Genomic DNA, 16917 nt, shown 5'->3' on the forward strand with positions numbered 1-16917 from the left:
ACTATGAAACTATGAAACAACCTGACTTTCAATTTGGAAAATAAAAATGGACTATTATTTTTTCGTATTTTGTTTTTCATCTACCTTATCTAACTTCAAAGTTCTAATGCAACAGCAGAACATCACAGTGTTTGCAAGCACAGTATCAAGAACATAACGTATTTGGGGTGAGACTGATACTACACACAGAAACTGGGGGAGAGTGTTTCATAAGAGTACAGGGTACAGCATAGTGAAATTACTGCTTATGGCTAGCTGATGTCTAAGTACATCTGCTTTTGCTCAGGATGCAAGGCTACACTGGTAAACTGTACGCTCTGCAGTTACTTGTAATTATTGCTAACACAGACTGATTAACAGGACCTATGTACATACTGTAGAGTGACCAGAAATCAGCCCATTCATTTTTCTACTCCACAAGTTTTTCCATTCTGGAAAAATCTAATCTCTTCTTTCCCTCTAAGAAGCTCTGACAGGCAATGTGGCCCTCCTTCCTGATCTGAAAGAATACGATAGAAGTGTTTCAGAACTTCTAAAATGCAGGCTGGCAACAGGGATTTAGGAAGCCGATACAAATGGAAATTTACAGTAGTTGAGACAGCAAATCCTTAAGTTTCAGTATATCAGCAAGATGTATCCCATACAAAGATAAATTCTAGCTACTGTTGCAGAGTTGATGATTTACAGAAAAATGGGATGTGAGAGGCAAAAGAAAATAAACATTCCAGTGACAAAACTAGTTTAACCAGTTTCTGATGAACATGTTTAGAGCAAGACTGAATAAATCTGCCAGGTTATTCCCAATGTGCTGAAAGGAAAATGGGCCCTAGACCATTACAACTGCAAAATTTAAAAGAAATATGTATTCTTTATTGGATCTGCAGCTGAGTGTAGCTGCCTAAGTGTAGGGTTCCCAAAAGGCAGAGGTGTCAAATATGTGACATGTCAAAGATGCATCCCACAAACATGGGTCATCCAGCTTGCTGTCTGTTCCTGAGGCCGGGAAGGGCCAGAAGTAGTGGGGGGGTGCAGTTTTCCATTCATGAGGTTTGTGCCCCCTTGTTAGCCTCACATTGCTGCAGAGGATGGTGTTAGCATGGTGCCTCCTGCAGTCACTGCTGCACTGACTGCGCCGCATTACCAGTGGCACCTAGTGACACTATACAGAACAAACCACGCCTTAGTTTCCCCCAACAGCATAATATCTTGATACATATCTTCTTAAAGAAGCTTTGAAAACCCCTCAAGAAAAGGAGTGATTAAATGCAAGAATTACAGTTTAAAAGAGTAAGAACTATGCTTCTAATTCTGCCACGCAGGATGCTAAAAAAAGGAGAGATGAAACCAAAAGTTAGGATATGGACATTTAAACATCCCAGAATAAAAAGCCTTTTGGACCTATTATTTTGATCAGTCTCCATTACAAAGAGCCACCTGTGTGTGTCCAAAACTGGAATTGAATCCATCCCTACATACATTCTTAGAATGTCTATTTGGCAGAGATCAAATTTCTTGTTTTCTGAAGCATAAAATGGATTTTATTTTAGTTCACTTGCATAATAAAAATCAAAAAAGTTGAGACAAAATGAAAACAGCATACAGATTCAGGAAACAGCTGTTTGCACTCTAGTTGGGTATTTATACATGGAATGTAAATACATTGTATTTCAAATACTAATCCAGGATCTCCAGAATACTTTTGTATAACTTTGTAAGAGAAAGAATATTTCCTTATTTTTCAGTTTGCAAATAGACCGCAACTTCACAATAATACTATGACTAAGAGTTAGTACTTACTATCTCTTTTCATTTTCAGCACCTGTTGCTAATGTTAACCAGCTCTACTTACAACACAAGAGACATTTTACAGAAGATAAGAACAAGACAGGCAAGTTACATGACTTGCTTAAAAGTTAAAAGCTTGGATTACAGATCTAGAATTCTTCATTCACAGTCCAGAATGTGCAGCACACCTTTCTGCACACTCATGGTTAAATTCACAGTTCCCAAAAAGGGATTTGTGAGCCAAATGCTGGCTACAGCATTACAGAAGACCTAGCACCTGCCTCACCTTCAATACACAGGTTCTAGTGTTGCCTGTAGAAGCTAGGCATCCCAGCATAAAATCTCCCAATTTTATTCAGGTATCACTGGGAACAGATTGGAGAACAAAAATGGTGGCTGGAACTGAAAACTGGTGGAGCTGGGAAGAATGGAAATGGACTGTTTGGCCAAGGAAAATAGGAACTAAGGATGGAACGGTGAGGAGACAGACTGGATGAGGAGCATGGGGGAAGAGACTGGGATCAGGAACTAGTGTAGTGGATGGAACAGGTAGCTAGAAAGAAGAGAAATGATTCTAACAAGGAACCTACTGCTGGAGGCTTACTGGAATTTGCTGGGCAAGAGAAACCGACACATGACAACAAACCTGGAGGGACACCAAGGCTTAATGGAGAGCCCAGTGGAAATTATGAAAGTCAAGGATGACTGAAAACTGGAATTTGATAAGATAAGATGAGAAAAAAAAGGGTAGTGTACTGGCTGGGCAAAAAAAAACCTTTGGTGGTAGGGGCAGTGGGAATGACTGGGCAAAGAATTAGAATTGAAATGAGAAGCCAATTTGGGAGACAATTGTATAAAAGTCTATGCCTATAGAGTTAAGCAACATCCCTTCCAGAGTCTAAAAGGGAACTCAAGATTCCAGAATCTCACTATTCCTAACTCGGCTCCACATGGGGAAAGACAACCTATTAGGACTATCAGTTACTCATTCTGTTCAGGGGACCTCTTGAGCTCTCTCTGTGCCGCACAACCAAGGGTTCCAACCCTGCTTACAATCTGTGTATATACAATACGGCACATGAAATAAGTTCTGTTGTCCATGCAAACTTAATTCAGCACCCCTGTGCATGTGCATTTATGACTTAATTATGTTACCCTCATTTTCTCCTACCCAGGATTCTGTCTCATTCATGCACTGATGAATCACGGTGCTGCTGTGAAAGAGGCTGTTATCTGTTGCTCCCTTCTTCATTTGCCACTGCTGTTGGAAGCCATGCAGAGAAGATGAGGATGGTAAAGAAAATGTTTAGTGAAAATGAAGACTACAACAGAAACTATGGTCCTATGAATGAGATATATGGATTGTACTCTGGGGAACTGGATTCTATGCCTGCCTCTACTACAGACTTTCCATGTGATACTGGGCAAACTTTTCACAGGGGATCATTAATTGCATGCTTCTGTTTGCTCAATGCCTAGGTTGGCAACCTAAGATCTATTAAGGTCTACTGAGCATTCACAGCTGTAACTGAAGTCAATGGGAGGGAGCAGCACTCTAAATATACTAAATGCTAAACAAGGGCACATATTCCAAAAAAATCATGCCCTAGTCTGAAACTGGGCTCCCACTATTAGCATATTCTACTGACCTTAATCTCCCTTTGCCTCAGCTACCAATTTGTAAAATGGGAATATACTATTATTCCCCTCCCACCTCACAGGAGGGTTCTGAAAATACATTTATTAATGTTTGTGTGGCACTCAGACATCAAAGTGATTTCAGAAAAGCACATGAGGAAATTAATCATGCTACTTGCTGAACAAGTAAGTTCATATAATTGAAGAGTATCACTGGCAGAAACAAGGGGGTTGAATTAAAGATGCACAAGGCTGCACTAACTTTTGAGTGCTCAACTTTGTAACCTTAATAAGACTCTCTCTCTCTTTTTTTGTGTATGATAATGGAAACGTTGAAATGTACGTAACTACAGCAATTGTAAACTAAGCCATTATAATATCATCTTTTAGCAAAACATTTAGCTTTAAGATACACCTTTAATGTGGGAATGACAGATGAAGGGAAGACTTTTAAATCATTCATTTTATGCTGGAAACAATGTCTAGAAATCCAAGTGCCTGGGTTAAATTTTAATAACCAATAACTAAGCCAAGTCTACAGAAAGGGATGTTCAAGTCCTTTTATCAAACGCAAAAGCAATATCATAGACAATTCTGAAATGCTGCAGGCATCAGACAGTGCAGTAAACCAGATTATGTAGATAAAATATTGAACCCATTCAAATGCCAGCCAAATTGATTGCTTACAATATACCCTAAAATGTTAGTCTCACAGTTAGTCCACACTGTTAGTCATCTTGTATCTTGTTAGAAATAAAAGAGCAAATGCTGTTCAGAGACAAATTAGGAGATATAACTTAGAAACTAAAATATATACCATAAAATCCATATATTTTTCCATGTTAGTGCAAAATGCACATTTATAATTGTTTTATTTCTGATATATTTTTTCTATTTACAGAAAGAGCAAAACATTCAGCAAAATTACTAATATGTACCCAGCAACTGAACAACATTTTTATGATATTTAATCATGGGTGAATAGTTCCTTAGTCAAGGAAAACATTTTTCAAAACAGTTCAGAGATGTAGGTATGTAATTCACATTAAATGTTAATGGGAAGCATGCAACAAATTCCACGTGTGCCACTTGGAAAATGCACCCATTGGCATTCTCTAGGCATAAGGCATCACTTGCAACAATTTGCGCCCCGTCCCCCCCCGGAACTAATAAAAATAACTATATTTCTGTGATTTATGAAAAACGATCCTAGCCATTTCCAGAAATCCAAAGACTCTTAGATTTGGGTGAAAAAAAAGTAGGCAGATAGGGATTTAAGATTATGCATACTTGGTATTAACATCTATTTTAATACATAAGTGAAATATGTTTCATTGTATTTATTGGCTGTTTGAAGGAAATTCTGTCAGTAGTAATCTGTGATTGCCTTGAATAATATTGACTTAGAAAATCAAATATTAATTTCTCCTTTATATTTTAAAGAACATTAATCAACAAAACATCATATCCTCTGCAGTGTGTATGAAATACAATCCATTCCTGTTCTGCCTACATTATTTAAACATACCTGTTTAAAATTTATGAGATTACCCAGGAAGAAGGCACATGGAAGGATTCACATTTTCAAGACTTTTCATGTTATGCAGTAATGATTATTTACAGGCTAGCTGCTAATGTTCTGGAAGGGGTAAGGAGCAATCTTTTCATATCAAGGTACATTTACATTCAACAAGCCTTATCTATGTAAATATCATCCATTCAGTACTTCAAGCAGAGAAAATATTTAATACCCAAACTCACCAAATCTAGTGCGTCAGTTGTAACTTGCACCAGGGAAGTATATAGAGCCATAGGGGACAGGGAGAGGGAATTCATCTCTATCAAGCTAAGTGATGCTTATTATGCGTCCTTTGCTTGTTCTACATTACAAGAGAATGGAAACAGTTTTAAATTACATATGGATGCCAATACAAATTCATAAGCATGAACCTCTCTTGTGAGCCATAGATGCAAGCGGCATTGGACAAGCTGTACCTTGTATAAAGCCTGTCTATTTTTTATGCTGAACTGACACTTTATATGTAGAGAGTGCATATCACACACTCATGTGGCTGGTTTCCACCAGCAGTCTGGTTTCAAGTGAAATTCTCACGGGTGCTCTGCTACTCTTTAGGCCGCTGTAAGCATTTCTACTAGCACTTGTGGCATGTGAGACCTAGCTATAGTTATCTAGCTGCCATATGTATATATACAAATCTCGACTATAAATATATATGGCAGCTACGTAACTACATATGCTATATAAATATATATGGCAACTAGATAACTACAGCTAAGTCTCATATGCCGCAAGTGATGGTACAAGAGGTTGTACACATACACACAGGGGAGGGAAGAGGAGAGAGAAAGAAGGACTATTAGATTTTCTCTTTAAAATATGCACCCTGAAGACATTGCATGTAACCTGTTTGGGCTTTGTTTATATTTGAAGACTAGAATAACTAAATGGGATAAAAACAGGTGTTTAAAATAATTGCTGCATTTTTGCTTAAAGCAGTTTCAGTATCAAGCTCATTTCCAAATCTTAGAAACACTTTTGGAAACAGCCTTCTCTTAAAACTGTATTACCCTAATGTTAAATAATTTATTATAAAACATTGTTGTCAGGAACAAATTTCATCACCTAAGGACAATGATGAATATTAGGAAGTCTTCAGATATAGAGTAAGATCCTACTCAGCTGAATACCAGTAACGAGGGAACGAAATCACTTACTTTTGTTCCCATTCTTCTTTATTTGACAGAATGCAATATAATATGGATCTCATCTTGTGGCCTACCTGAACCCTAACTTTTTTAGTTCTCTTGTCTTACCACTAAGGTTTCTGGTCCATGTTTTTGTGGATCATAGTTGTAAGCAAAGGGGTATAATTCAACTGAATATCTTAACAATCTAAAAGTAAGTAGACTGATATAAAATTCAACACGCTAAATGGATTAACATGGTCTGACAGGTCTCAAAACGTAACTGTAAATAGGGATTCACGATTAGGTGAATATATTTCCAGTACATTCCGCATGAAGCCAGACAAAGTACAGTTAAAACAACTGTGATCAGACACAAGGAAGAATGCCTTGCATTCAAAAGCTTGTCTAACTTTATCCCAACTACACAGTTGCTCCAATAAAAGATATCACCCTAAGAAATGTTTGCCTCTCGCATAACTTCTAGATCATCATGGCTGCAACATCACTCTTACATTTCCCCTTCATCTCATTCTCAGAAGTAACCAACCACATCGCCCGATAGATTTCCTCCTTAAAAAGGCTAGCCTCTTCGGGAATAAAAAAGAAAGGTCCAGATACCTGTCTTGAGAGAAAAGAGTTAAAGCCGTGGTGCGTGGCCATCCATCCTAGCAGAACACTGCTTACTTTTAGTTAATCTTGGCATTACTAAGTACAGACTCTGGAAGGCTCTGTCATTCATCCACAGGGCAGCAAAGAGCCTATTATGCCTCTCACCAACAAAATTTCTGTATATAAAGTATTCAGCAAGTGGATTAATACATGGACTTGCCTCAGCGCAAGAGTCTTGCCAGGCTAAGACCTTTCCATGCAACATTGCAAGAGCTTTGTCTGTCAAGTAGGTTCCCTACCAGCCTTCTGGGAATTCAAGGCTAGGTTTGGCAAATCCGGGATTTGCTTTTGGGAAGTGGTATATTATTTCAGTGTGACTTAACTTCACAGCTAATGCATTACAACCTGCAAAACAAAAGGTGTACATGACACCCTTTGATTTCAGGGGTCTCAACTCCTCTATTCAGAAGAGCTTGAAATTCAGTACAAAGTAACCTCCAAATGTCTTTGGACTCTACTAGTCTTGGGAAAAGGGTATCTATCCCATCTCCTCTTTGGACCACATAAGACTTTTAATATAGGACTCAAGAATAGTAGTACTAGTTCCTATAATGAGCCTATGCTCTGTTCTGGAGTCCATACTGGGGAATCTCTGGATGCCTCACTGGAAAGGGACCTCCCCACGATTCCTGCCTTGAGTGGCCAGGTACAAGTCAGTGCCTAGGTTATTTATGTATGTATTTTCTAGTCTGCTCAGAGCATATATTTATAATCCCAGAATAAAAAGGACATAGAGAAGACTAACTATGACAAATTCCCTGCTTCAAACAAATGCAAAATTGCCTGCCTCAAAAGGAACAGTAACTTGGAGTGCATCCATCTCCCGGCCAATACCCAACAACTCACAGAACAACATCCCAACTCTTTTGGAAAGCAAGCCAAAAGCACAGTGCACAGATCTCAATGCATAGTCCCCTTTTTCACGCAAACACAAGGAAGTAATGGGAAACTACTACTTTAAAAGAGATTGCTTAAATTCTCCATCTCCTTGCTTAATATACAAGGAAGAAAAGATCCAATTCTTTAGGATGCCTGGAAAGTCTGGAAATAAAGAGATCCTGCCTGGCTCAACAATTCTGTTTACTCCATGGAAGTGGTCTGGGGATCAAGAGAAGTTTCAGAAGCACCAGTCCTAAACAGCCAAGTCCTCTAAAGGATGAATACAATGACATTTTATTAAAGACATTAAAATTGAAATCTGTAGGTTGATAAAGAATAATGCAGTACATTATCATCATTATCCATCGCTAAAATGCTTATGAAACAATTCTAAAATAAAATGAGGTAAGAGTAAGAAATTAAAAGCTCAGTGCACTATTTTAAATGTTTTAAAGTAATACAATATAAAGTTCAGGGACAAATCCAGAGGGGTGCCCTGGTATATTTGCACCACCCTTTGATTCCTGGTCTACCCAAAGTTTAAAACCAACTGTCTGGCAGTAGCAGGCAGGACTGAGGGAGTCACTTGACTTCACAGCTCATTATAATCTACCCAATCCTTTCTAAAAAGTTATATTTGTTTTTGCTTTAACCTTAAACTGAATAATACAGTCCTAGGCCCCCAGCATGTTAGGAAAGATTCTAGTTTTTTTTTTTAACTGGAGATGTTTTACATGTGATGATGCACCTCACCATCTGTACCCTTCTTTTCAAAATTATAGACCCACCCTTGATAAAGTCTGAATAGTGTGGGATTCAGGAACAGAGGGCCATTTGGTGGAATATTTCCTAAACATAAGTGCTTTGGAACAAATCAATTTAAAAAAAAAACCAACAACAACAATGATAAATTTGTAGTTGCTCTTTATTTCTGGGCACTTACACTAATGTCATCAATGTGGTGTCCAACCACCTTTTAAAAAGCACTTTGACCTGAAATACAGAAAGATTCCTTACCAGCAGCCTTGTATGTCACAGTCCCAGTCAGCAAATCCCTTATTGAGAACATTATGGCTTAACTTATTGAGAAGCTGGAGGCAAAATATTTGTCAAAGGTAATAAACTAAGTCCCCCCATTTGCAGAGACACACTTTACATACTTTTCCTTCATCAGGACCAATCCTGAGGGACAATGGGCAATATCCATCTTGCCCACCAAAGTGGATCAGCTGTGCCAGAACAGCTGATCCGCTCCATTTGGTGATGGCTGTTTATAGCATAAAACAGGTCTATCTGGTAGTGGTCAATGAAAGTACAGAGTGATGAAAAGGTGCTGCTTTCCAAACAGTTAAAGCAGATAGTTACACCCAGCAAGCCCAAAATATCGAGACAAAAAGCTCCAAAATATTGGCAACAACAGGGAATTGGAGATGCACTATTTACCAGAGCACACCAGAAGTAACTAGGAATAATAGGTTCAAACTAGTGGAGAGTAGATTTAGGTTAGACATTAGGAAGTAAATTTTTTACAGTAAGGGTAGCCAGAATCTGGAATGTGCTTCCAAGGTAGCACTATCACCTAACTTGGAGGTCTTGAAGAGGAGGCTGGACAGTCACCTGGCTGGGGTCATCTGACCTCTTTCCTGCCAGGGGCAGGGGGCAGGACACAATGATCCATTGTGGTCCCTTCTGACTCTACAATCTATGAATCGCTGCCCATGAAGAGTAACAACATAAGGAGGATTTTTCATTATTTGGTTGTAAGAGAAAAGCATTTCTTCCTCAAGGCAAGAATAGTTTTAATTGATAGCCTTGCCTTTACCAGAGCTCTCAAAGCAACTAACTTTTAACGTCTCTTTAACTTTTGGCATAACTACCCAGTCCTGGGATGAGACAATGTAGAGGAAACAAAATAAGAAGATAATCAAGGAAGCCAAATCACTCACTGTCACGAGCAATTCAAGGCTAGACAGGGTTGCCTCCTTGACTGAAAACAGTTTCAACAATACTTCTCATGCAATTTCAAAAAGGAAACCTACGGACACTTGAAAAACTAATGACAAATGACAAAAAGTTAACAGAGTGATGTTGTAGTTATAATGGTCCAGGAATTATGCAAGAGAAGGATTTGGGGGGGTAATATTTTAACAGATAAGTACAGACAGTTGCAGGATAAATATAAACTTGCACATAGAGATGAGAACCTCCATCACTGATCTGAAAGGTCAGCACATTGTAACTGATTACAGGAAATTCATCTTTTAGCCTCCATCAAGGAAGTAGATGATGTGCTGGAGCAAGCATGAAAATAAATCTCTTTCTAGTGAAATGTTCTGCTATAGTGGTGCTAGGCATTACGGAAAACTTAAACAGGTAGAAAGAAAGATATATATCCTAACCTGACCATATCAAATTAATAGAGTCCAATTCCTTCTGGTAGAATTGAAAAGGAAAATCACAAAAACAAAAACACAATTTCTTCCTCTGAGAACCTATGTGAAAAATGAACTTCCAGGCCATCAAGATAGTTGGAGATGCTAACTTACGTCTAGAACAAAAGCTCCAGTGAATGCAGTTGTTAAGGAGTAACTGGTGATACTCCTATAGTTAGAGATGAACAGTCGCCACAGAAACAGTAGGATCATTTTTTATTTTTCTTCAAAACACCTAGACCAGTGGTGTTCAACCTTCTTTGGCCAGGAGGCAAGGCAGACAGTGCCTGAACCCTCCACAGGCCAAATCTGACCAGTAGACTCAATTCAGTGCCTGGGGTGGGCAGGGTGATGCCCCCTCCAGCCATGCAGAGGGAGGCAGCCCAGCCCCATTCCAGTCACTGGCAAGGGGGAAAGGAGGAAGCATGACCCAGTCCCAATCCAGCCCTGTGGGGGGAAGGCCCTGCTTCCCCCCACATGGCCCTGCTTTGCAAGAGGAAGGTGGCATGCACCAGCTCCAATCCGGCCAAGTGGAAGGAAGGCAGCATGGGAGGGGAGGGGACATGGTTTGACTCAATAGTGAGAAGGGAGCGCAGCCCAGCTCCAACCCAGCTGTGCAAAGGAAAGGGGATGTGGCCCAGCCCCAATCAGACCTGGTGATGGGAGTCTCATGGGCCAATTCTTACCTGCAAGTCTGCAGGACTCAGGATTTTGTCAGCAGGGAAGGGTGGCAATGCTGCCACTGCTCCCCCTGTTGCCAAATGTCCTGACCCATGGGGAGCCCTGTGGGCCAGATATCAAAACTCCACAGGCTGTATTTGGCGCACAGACTGAAAGTTGAGCACCCCAACCTAGACCAATGTAGAACAAAACACTATTATAGTTTCTTGCTCTGATATTAAGGTAAATGAGTACCTCAAAAATTCAAGACTGAAATTCTTGCCTGCCACAACCCATTTAGCCAGGCCATATTACTAAAGGCAAACTCACACAGAAGGCCGGAGGTCTCATGAGAGGCAGGATTCACTAATTTCCGGGCCTAGATATATAATGTTCTGAAGGACATGGATGCTGAAACCACGTTCATTGATAAGAAAAATGGAAGGACCGAAGTACAGGGCTGTTTTCCTACGTATGCTAGTTTAGTCTGACTGTTACGGGCTAAAATAGCAAAAGTTCATAGGACTTCAGGTTCAGGATTGGCCATAGCTCTAACATAAACAGTGTACATGGAAGAAAGAGCATGTTTTAAAGAAGGGATGGATGGCCAAAGTCTAAGAGGCACCTAACATGTTGATGCAAACCAGATGTAGGATCTGAAGACCCAACAGCATTTGAACGGGAGAAACACCACCAACAAGACTTTTTGATAAACTGAGTGCAAGACAGATCTTGTATGCAAGAAGTGCTGTTGAAGGAGGGGGAAAGGACTTTTTTTGGATGGCATCTTTTCTTGGACCAACTGCTTGCTTGGGGAAAAAAATAAGACAAGCTTGCAAATACAAGGCATTCTTAGTCAGGTCTGAGGAAAGCAGCAGGCATAAAAATTAATAAAAACAGTGGGGGCAGGTTGGTCTGTAAACTTGAAGAGGAAAGAAATTCCCAGGGAGTAGCAGATAAACGAGCAGAAAGAAAGACGCTTGTTTAATGGGAGATCAAGATCTATCAAAAGGATGGAGGGTCATTATTGCCAGTAGTGTGAAGGAAGAATTTCAGGAATCAGGTGGATTATAGCATACCATGAAGTCAATATCACTGTTCTTAACATTCGGGCAGCTTATGAATTTGTTCCCAAATTCACCTTTAGGGTTTTGGTATAGGAACATGAGGATAGAACGGTCAGAAAGAAGTGGTTGTTTTACTGACATTTGTCTGTCTCTGTCCTTTATTTTGTCTGAGGAGGAAATTCTGAAGTGAATAAGAGGTAGAAATGAGTTCAAGGATAAATTACAGATAGTGAAGCGATATAAAGGATGAAAGAAAAAAAATCAGACATAAAAGAATCAGAACAAAGGAACTGGGAAGTCTGAGAATACTTTGGATCAAAGAAGCTACCTGCAAAAAGATGAGAACTGATAAAACACCTTCCTTTCACAACGAAACAGAAACAATACCACCACAACACAGAATAAGGAGGCTGGAAATAGGGTTCTATTAAGACCTACATATTCTATTATAATTTTACCCACCCATGCCTTTCTCCTCCATAATCTAAAACTCTTCTATTCCAGGTCAGAAGCTAAATGATGCTGGCAAAGAACATCAAGTTCCATGTCGGTGGGCCTGTAGAGACTCTGTGATCTAGATCAAGAGAAATGAACAATTAGGCAGAACCATTTCCAAAGTCTACATGGAAGGTTCTTAAAACCAAAATAGTGTGCTGTAATTTCTGTAAAAGCTGTAAGACCACTGCTGCAACAATATATGTCCTATGTGACCTTTTCTATGGCCCACTGAAAATATGAATGTGTCCATGACCATATGTAATGGGGGAAAAAAGCTTGGCATTAGCTACATGGTGGTGGCTCTTTTTACTCAGAAATCACATTTGAGATGGCAAAGTGCCACAGGGAAAATACTTTCCCCTCCTAGTGAGGTTCTGAAATTGCAGAGCTGGAACCACTTCCACAGGACATTAATTTCCCTAAGTTTGCAAGACATAATATATTAGAGTTCTGAATCTGAGGAATGCTGGAGTCGGCCAAGGTCTGTGCTAAAACTGAGGCCACTTATTAATCATTGTCAATGCACACAAAAGGCACTATGGAAGGAATGAGACCCTCAGTTTAAAGTGCTGCTCCAGCCTAAATAATTCTTGTAAATAAATAGTATTGTGAAATTCCATATTCATGAACTTGCTGATTGCAAACATTTACAGTTCACAAGTAAGTTTTGTTTGCTCTGTTTCCTTCCTAGTAACACTACATACACATCCCTCATCCCAGACTTCAAGAATGAAACTAGTTTCTCTCTCTCTCTCCACACAAAATACAAAAGGTTTTTTTATGAGACCAGTATAAAGTGTTATGATTGTATCTTCATTCTCCTAAAAGCATACCAAAACCACTGCAATTTTTAACCCTGTTCCGTTCAAGGTTAAAGTTACAGTGACTTAGCTAATCTGTAACTCCTGCCTGCATTCTCTCCTGTGGTGATACATCAGAGAATGCTTGCTCCCAAGAGGCAATTTCCCCACTCCCACACCTCCCCTTTTAAAGCAGTTAAAAGTGATATTGTCCATAGCCTTAGCTCTATTAGACCCTCAATTACATTTACATAATCCCATAGCTTTCAATCTATTCTATTGTTTACTCCTCTCATTACAAAAGGTAAATGTGAGGGGCCCAGTACGCTTGCAAGAAGTGGCAGGACTTACCACATTCAATGGATCTGCTGATGCAGACCACTGCACCACAGTCACATACTGAGGCTCTGTGGGGGTGGTGGAAGAAATGAATCTCAGGAAAACCAATGGTAGGGGTGCAAACAATTACATGAAGAAAAACCTCTCTTCCCTGAGGCTTTAGTTCTCTTGGGCCTGCTATCTCTAGGGGCCTCAGCAAAAGAGAAATAACCTTTGCTCTTTCTCCCCTTAATCCCATGCTTCATTTGCTTTTCTTGTGCCAGAAGTTGGTAAAAGGAGAAAAGTATTAGAAGGTGAGGAGCCAGAGGCCTAAGGCAGTTGTTCTCCATTCACCCAGCAGATACGAGGACAAGATCTGGATAGTCTTGGGCTTAAGGACTATAAATTTACAGGCACTGTATTGTCTTTTGGTTCTTCCATGTTGGTTATAGCAGTATGTGAAAGGCTAGACGAGTGGATTGAGCTTTTTTTTTGTGCTTGAGATAATATTTTTACTGAAAAAATAAAAAGGCCAGATTGATAAAAATGACTTACACCATTTTATAAAAATTATTTTAAAAACTTACCAGTTATAAAAATGATCCAAATGACAGAAGAATGGTATGTGGATTTTTGGGTCACAATTACTTATGTACAGTAAGTACTGCATTTAGCAGCTGAAGCAAGTGGTGACATTGGTCCAAAACACACCTGCAAATGTCTTGTTTGCACATGCATGATAATAATTATGCATGCAAATGAACAAATTAGACCTCTTCTTGGTTGCTCACCAGTATAATTACCACAACTGAATACACAATCATAGTAATTCTACTCCCAAATTATGCATGCATAGTTTTGAAGATTTAGTGTTGTCTTCAGTGTCTCTATTTTGATACCAGCTCATAAAAATACTCATCCACTGAATACTATACAAAGTATTACAGCTTTAAAAGATGTGCACTTATTCAACCTTCTTGCTGTTGAACACTAAAAAAAAAAATTATTAGTTTACTACGTTTTCCAAACCTGTATAACATCACCAAATACTTGCCATTCCTGTTGGGTTTCATCAATTTAAAATGAAGAAAAAGAGAGAAACAGCCTTTTTTCCTCTTTACGTATATTTATTAACCTGTAAATAACTTCACGAAGAATACTAAAGGATAAAGATCACTTTGAGAAAGAGTAATGCATAAAATCAACATCTTCTGGAAGCACTGCCTAAATTTTCATTAGCTTGTTATAACTCTGATAAAGATCAGTGGAAGATTTCAAAAGGTAGTCATTTCATCTTACACACTTAGATCTACAGTATCCGATTATACTTCAGACTAGAAGAGATGGGAAGATTCAAACCTGAGCAAGACACTTTTGACACTTTTGCTAACGTACATAAACAACAAAATGAAAAACATGCATTTATTTCTCAAGGCTAGATTTTGATCCATTCCATTCACATTAATATAAGAAAGTCTTTTACTAGCCCAAAGGAATTATAATAAAGTATCTTGAAGACTAACACAGAAGTGATAAATATTTTAGATACTGTTATATTCTGGTAGATCACGTCGTAATCGTATTGCTTTCAGCTTCTCTACTTTGATTTTTGCTCTTAATAGTTCTTCTTCTAGCTGCTGTTTTCTTTTCAAACCATCCCTTTTTTCTTGAACATAAAGCCCAATTTTTCTTTGATTTTCCAAGATTATTTGATGCTCCTCCTTCAGCATTTGCAACATCTGTGGATCATATCCACACATGGGCCTAAAACGTTCTCCTACCTCAAACCTAAAAAACTCATCTCTTCTGGGAACAGGAGATGGAGACATCATCATCCTCATATCAACTGAAGATACAGAAGTTGAAGGAGATCTCTCCATAATATGCACTAATTGGTGTTCTTCACCCTGTTCTAAATTCTCACTTTGTTGTGAATCTACAATCAAAGAAGGAGGAGGTTTGACATCCTCTTCTGGTTCCAACTCCATTGTGACAGCTGCAGGATGATGATCCAACACTGCCTGTGGTGAACAGGCACCAGCAAGTGTTTCTTTATCGATGCTGGCACTAAAATACATAAGTGATATTTAAGTTATTCACTGGATATAAACTAGTATAGACAAAAATAAAAGAGTAAATTTGGTAATCTATGCCAATTTAAGTGCTACCCTCTTTCAGATAGTTTACAGGCAAAGTCCCACTTAGGCTGTCATGGATTCTGCCTCTGGTTAACAGTATCCCACCCCAAGCATCCCCCTGCCCCCAGTCCCCAGCCCAGCGCAGCCCAGAGCAGCTCCTTTAGTATATAGGATATACTGTGCTCAGGGAATCAGAGTTAATTGGTATTTTGTTTTATCCTCCTTGGTTAGCATGTGACCCTAGCATTCTTTACTGCATACTATTCAAATCCTGTTCTGAAGACAGAAGTAATTTCTTCACAGGCTTTCTGTGGTGCTCATCATTATAGTATTTGAGTGCATGAATTCAGTCATTCATTTTGACAAACAGTAAAAGATATTCTTTCCATTTCCAGATGTAGAATTGAGGCACAGATACTTGAACACCAGAAGCAACTACTAGTTTTGGGTGCCCAATATAAGATGTCTATGGCTTGGTATTTTAGAGAATTCAGCTTTCCTTTTACAAGTCTTGATTTGTTCAGAGCACTGCTCCTTATTGATTTCAGTTATAGTGAGGGCTCAAGCAGTTCTGGAAATCTGGCCCCAGCTACCTTATATGAGGCTTGCAAAAAATGAGGAAAGCAAAGTAAGCAGCCACCTATAAATGATGCAATTTAGGTGCACATTACCATAAAGAAACTCTTTAATACAGGCAGGGATACAAACAATTCCTGGAGATAGCATTTAATTGTCTTAACAACGTGATCGTTCCTTCCCTTCCTGCCATCTCCTGACTCTTTGGTTACGCTGATTTTAAAGCCTGCAACAAACAGGGCTAGAGTCTGACCAGCAAGAGACTCAGTCATTACATAGCCCAGATTCACTCCCCCTGCAATGTTCACCCTGTACACTGAGACAGGTGCAGTTTGGCAAAACCAGCATGAGTTCATGTCACTGACGACTATCGTAAAGCATACCAACGAAGTAACAATTAAGGTGGTACAGCTTTAGTTCTGACCCTTGTTAACTTGTATGATTTTAAAATATTAACATGTTCTGAATGTGTTTGTATGTTTTTAAAGAAAGCAAACTGGAATTCCAACACATGGGACCATAGCAACACTTGCATGGGTCACCCAACACTTGAAAGTTTGAGTATCAACACTCAAGTCTCAACAGTAATTGCTGTAGTAAATGATACCAAGGCAGAGAGTTGGGACTAGGCTGGAAGGGTTTTGAACTTAGAAGTATGTTCCTAAGAATTCGGGGGGGCACGTCAGGTTCCTGACTCCACATTCCCCAGCAGCCAGGAAATTCCAGTTAAGTGCGCTGGCCAGTGTAT

The 16917-nt window shown here is 39.3% G+C and overlaps 2 protein-coding genes across 2 annotated transcripts in view; both read right to left on the minus strand.

Annotated features, from left to right (window-relative positions):
• Positions 1–16917, minus strand: part of RAD54B (RAD54 homolog B (S. cerevisiae)) — a 107979-nt gene that overhangs the window by 44632 nt on the left and 46430 nt on the right. The window lies entirely within an intron of this gene.
• FSBP (fibrinogen silencer binding protein) overlaps positions 14562–16917 on the minus strand; it is a 7342-nt gene continuing 4986 nt past the window's right edge. Inside the window, exon 2 of the mRNA XM_019550584.1 lies at positions 14562–15522. Within this exon, the coding sequence (XP_019406129.1) occupies positions 14997–15522 (526 nt within the window). The 3' untranslated portion in view covers positions 14562–14996. The remainder of the gene's footprint in view (positions 15523–16917) is intronic.

This window comes from Crocodylus porosus, unplaced genomic scaffold, assembly GCF_001723895.1.
Source record: "Crocodylus porosus isolate Cpor-Errol unplaced genomic scaffold, CroPor_comp1, whole genome shotgun sequence".
Classification (NCBI taxonomy): domain Eukaryota; kingdom Metazoa; phylum Chordata; order Crocodylia; family Crocodylidae; genus Crocodylus; species Crocodylus porosus.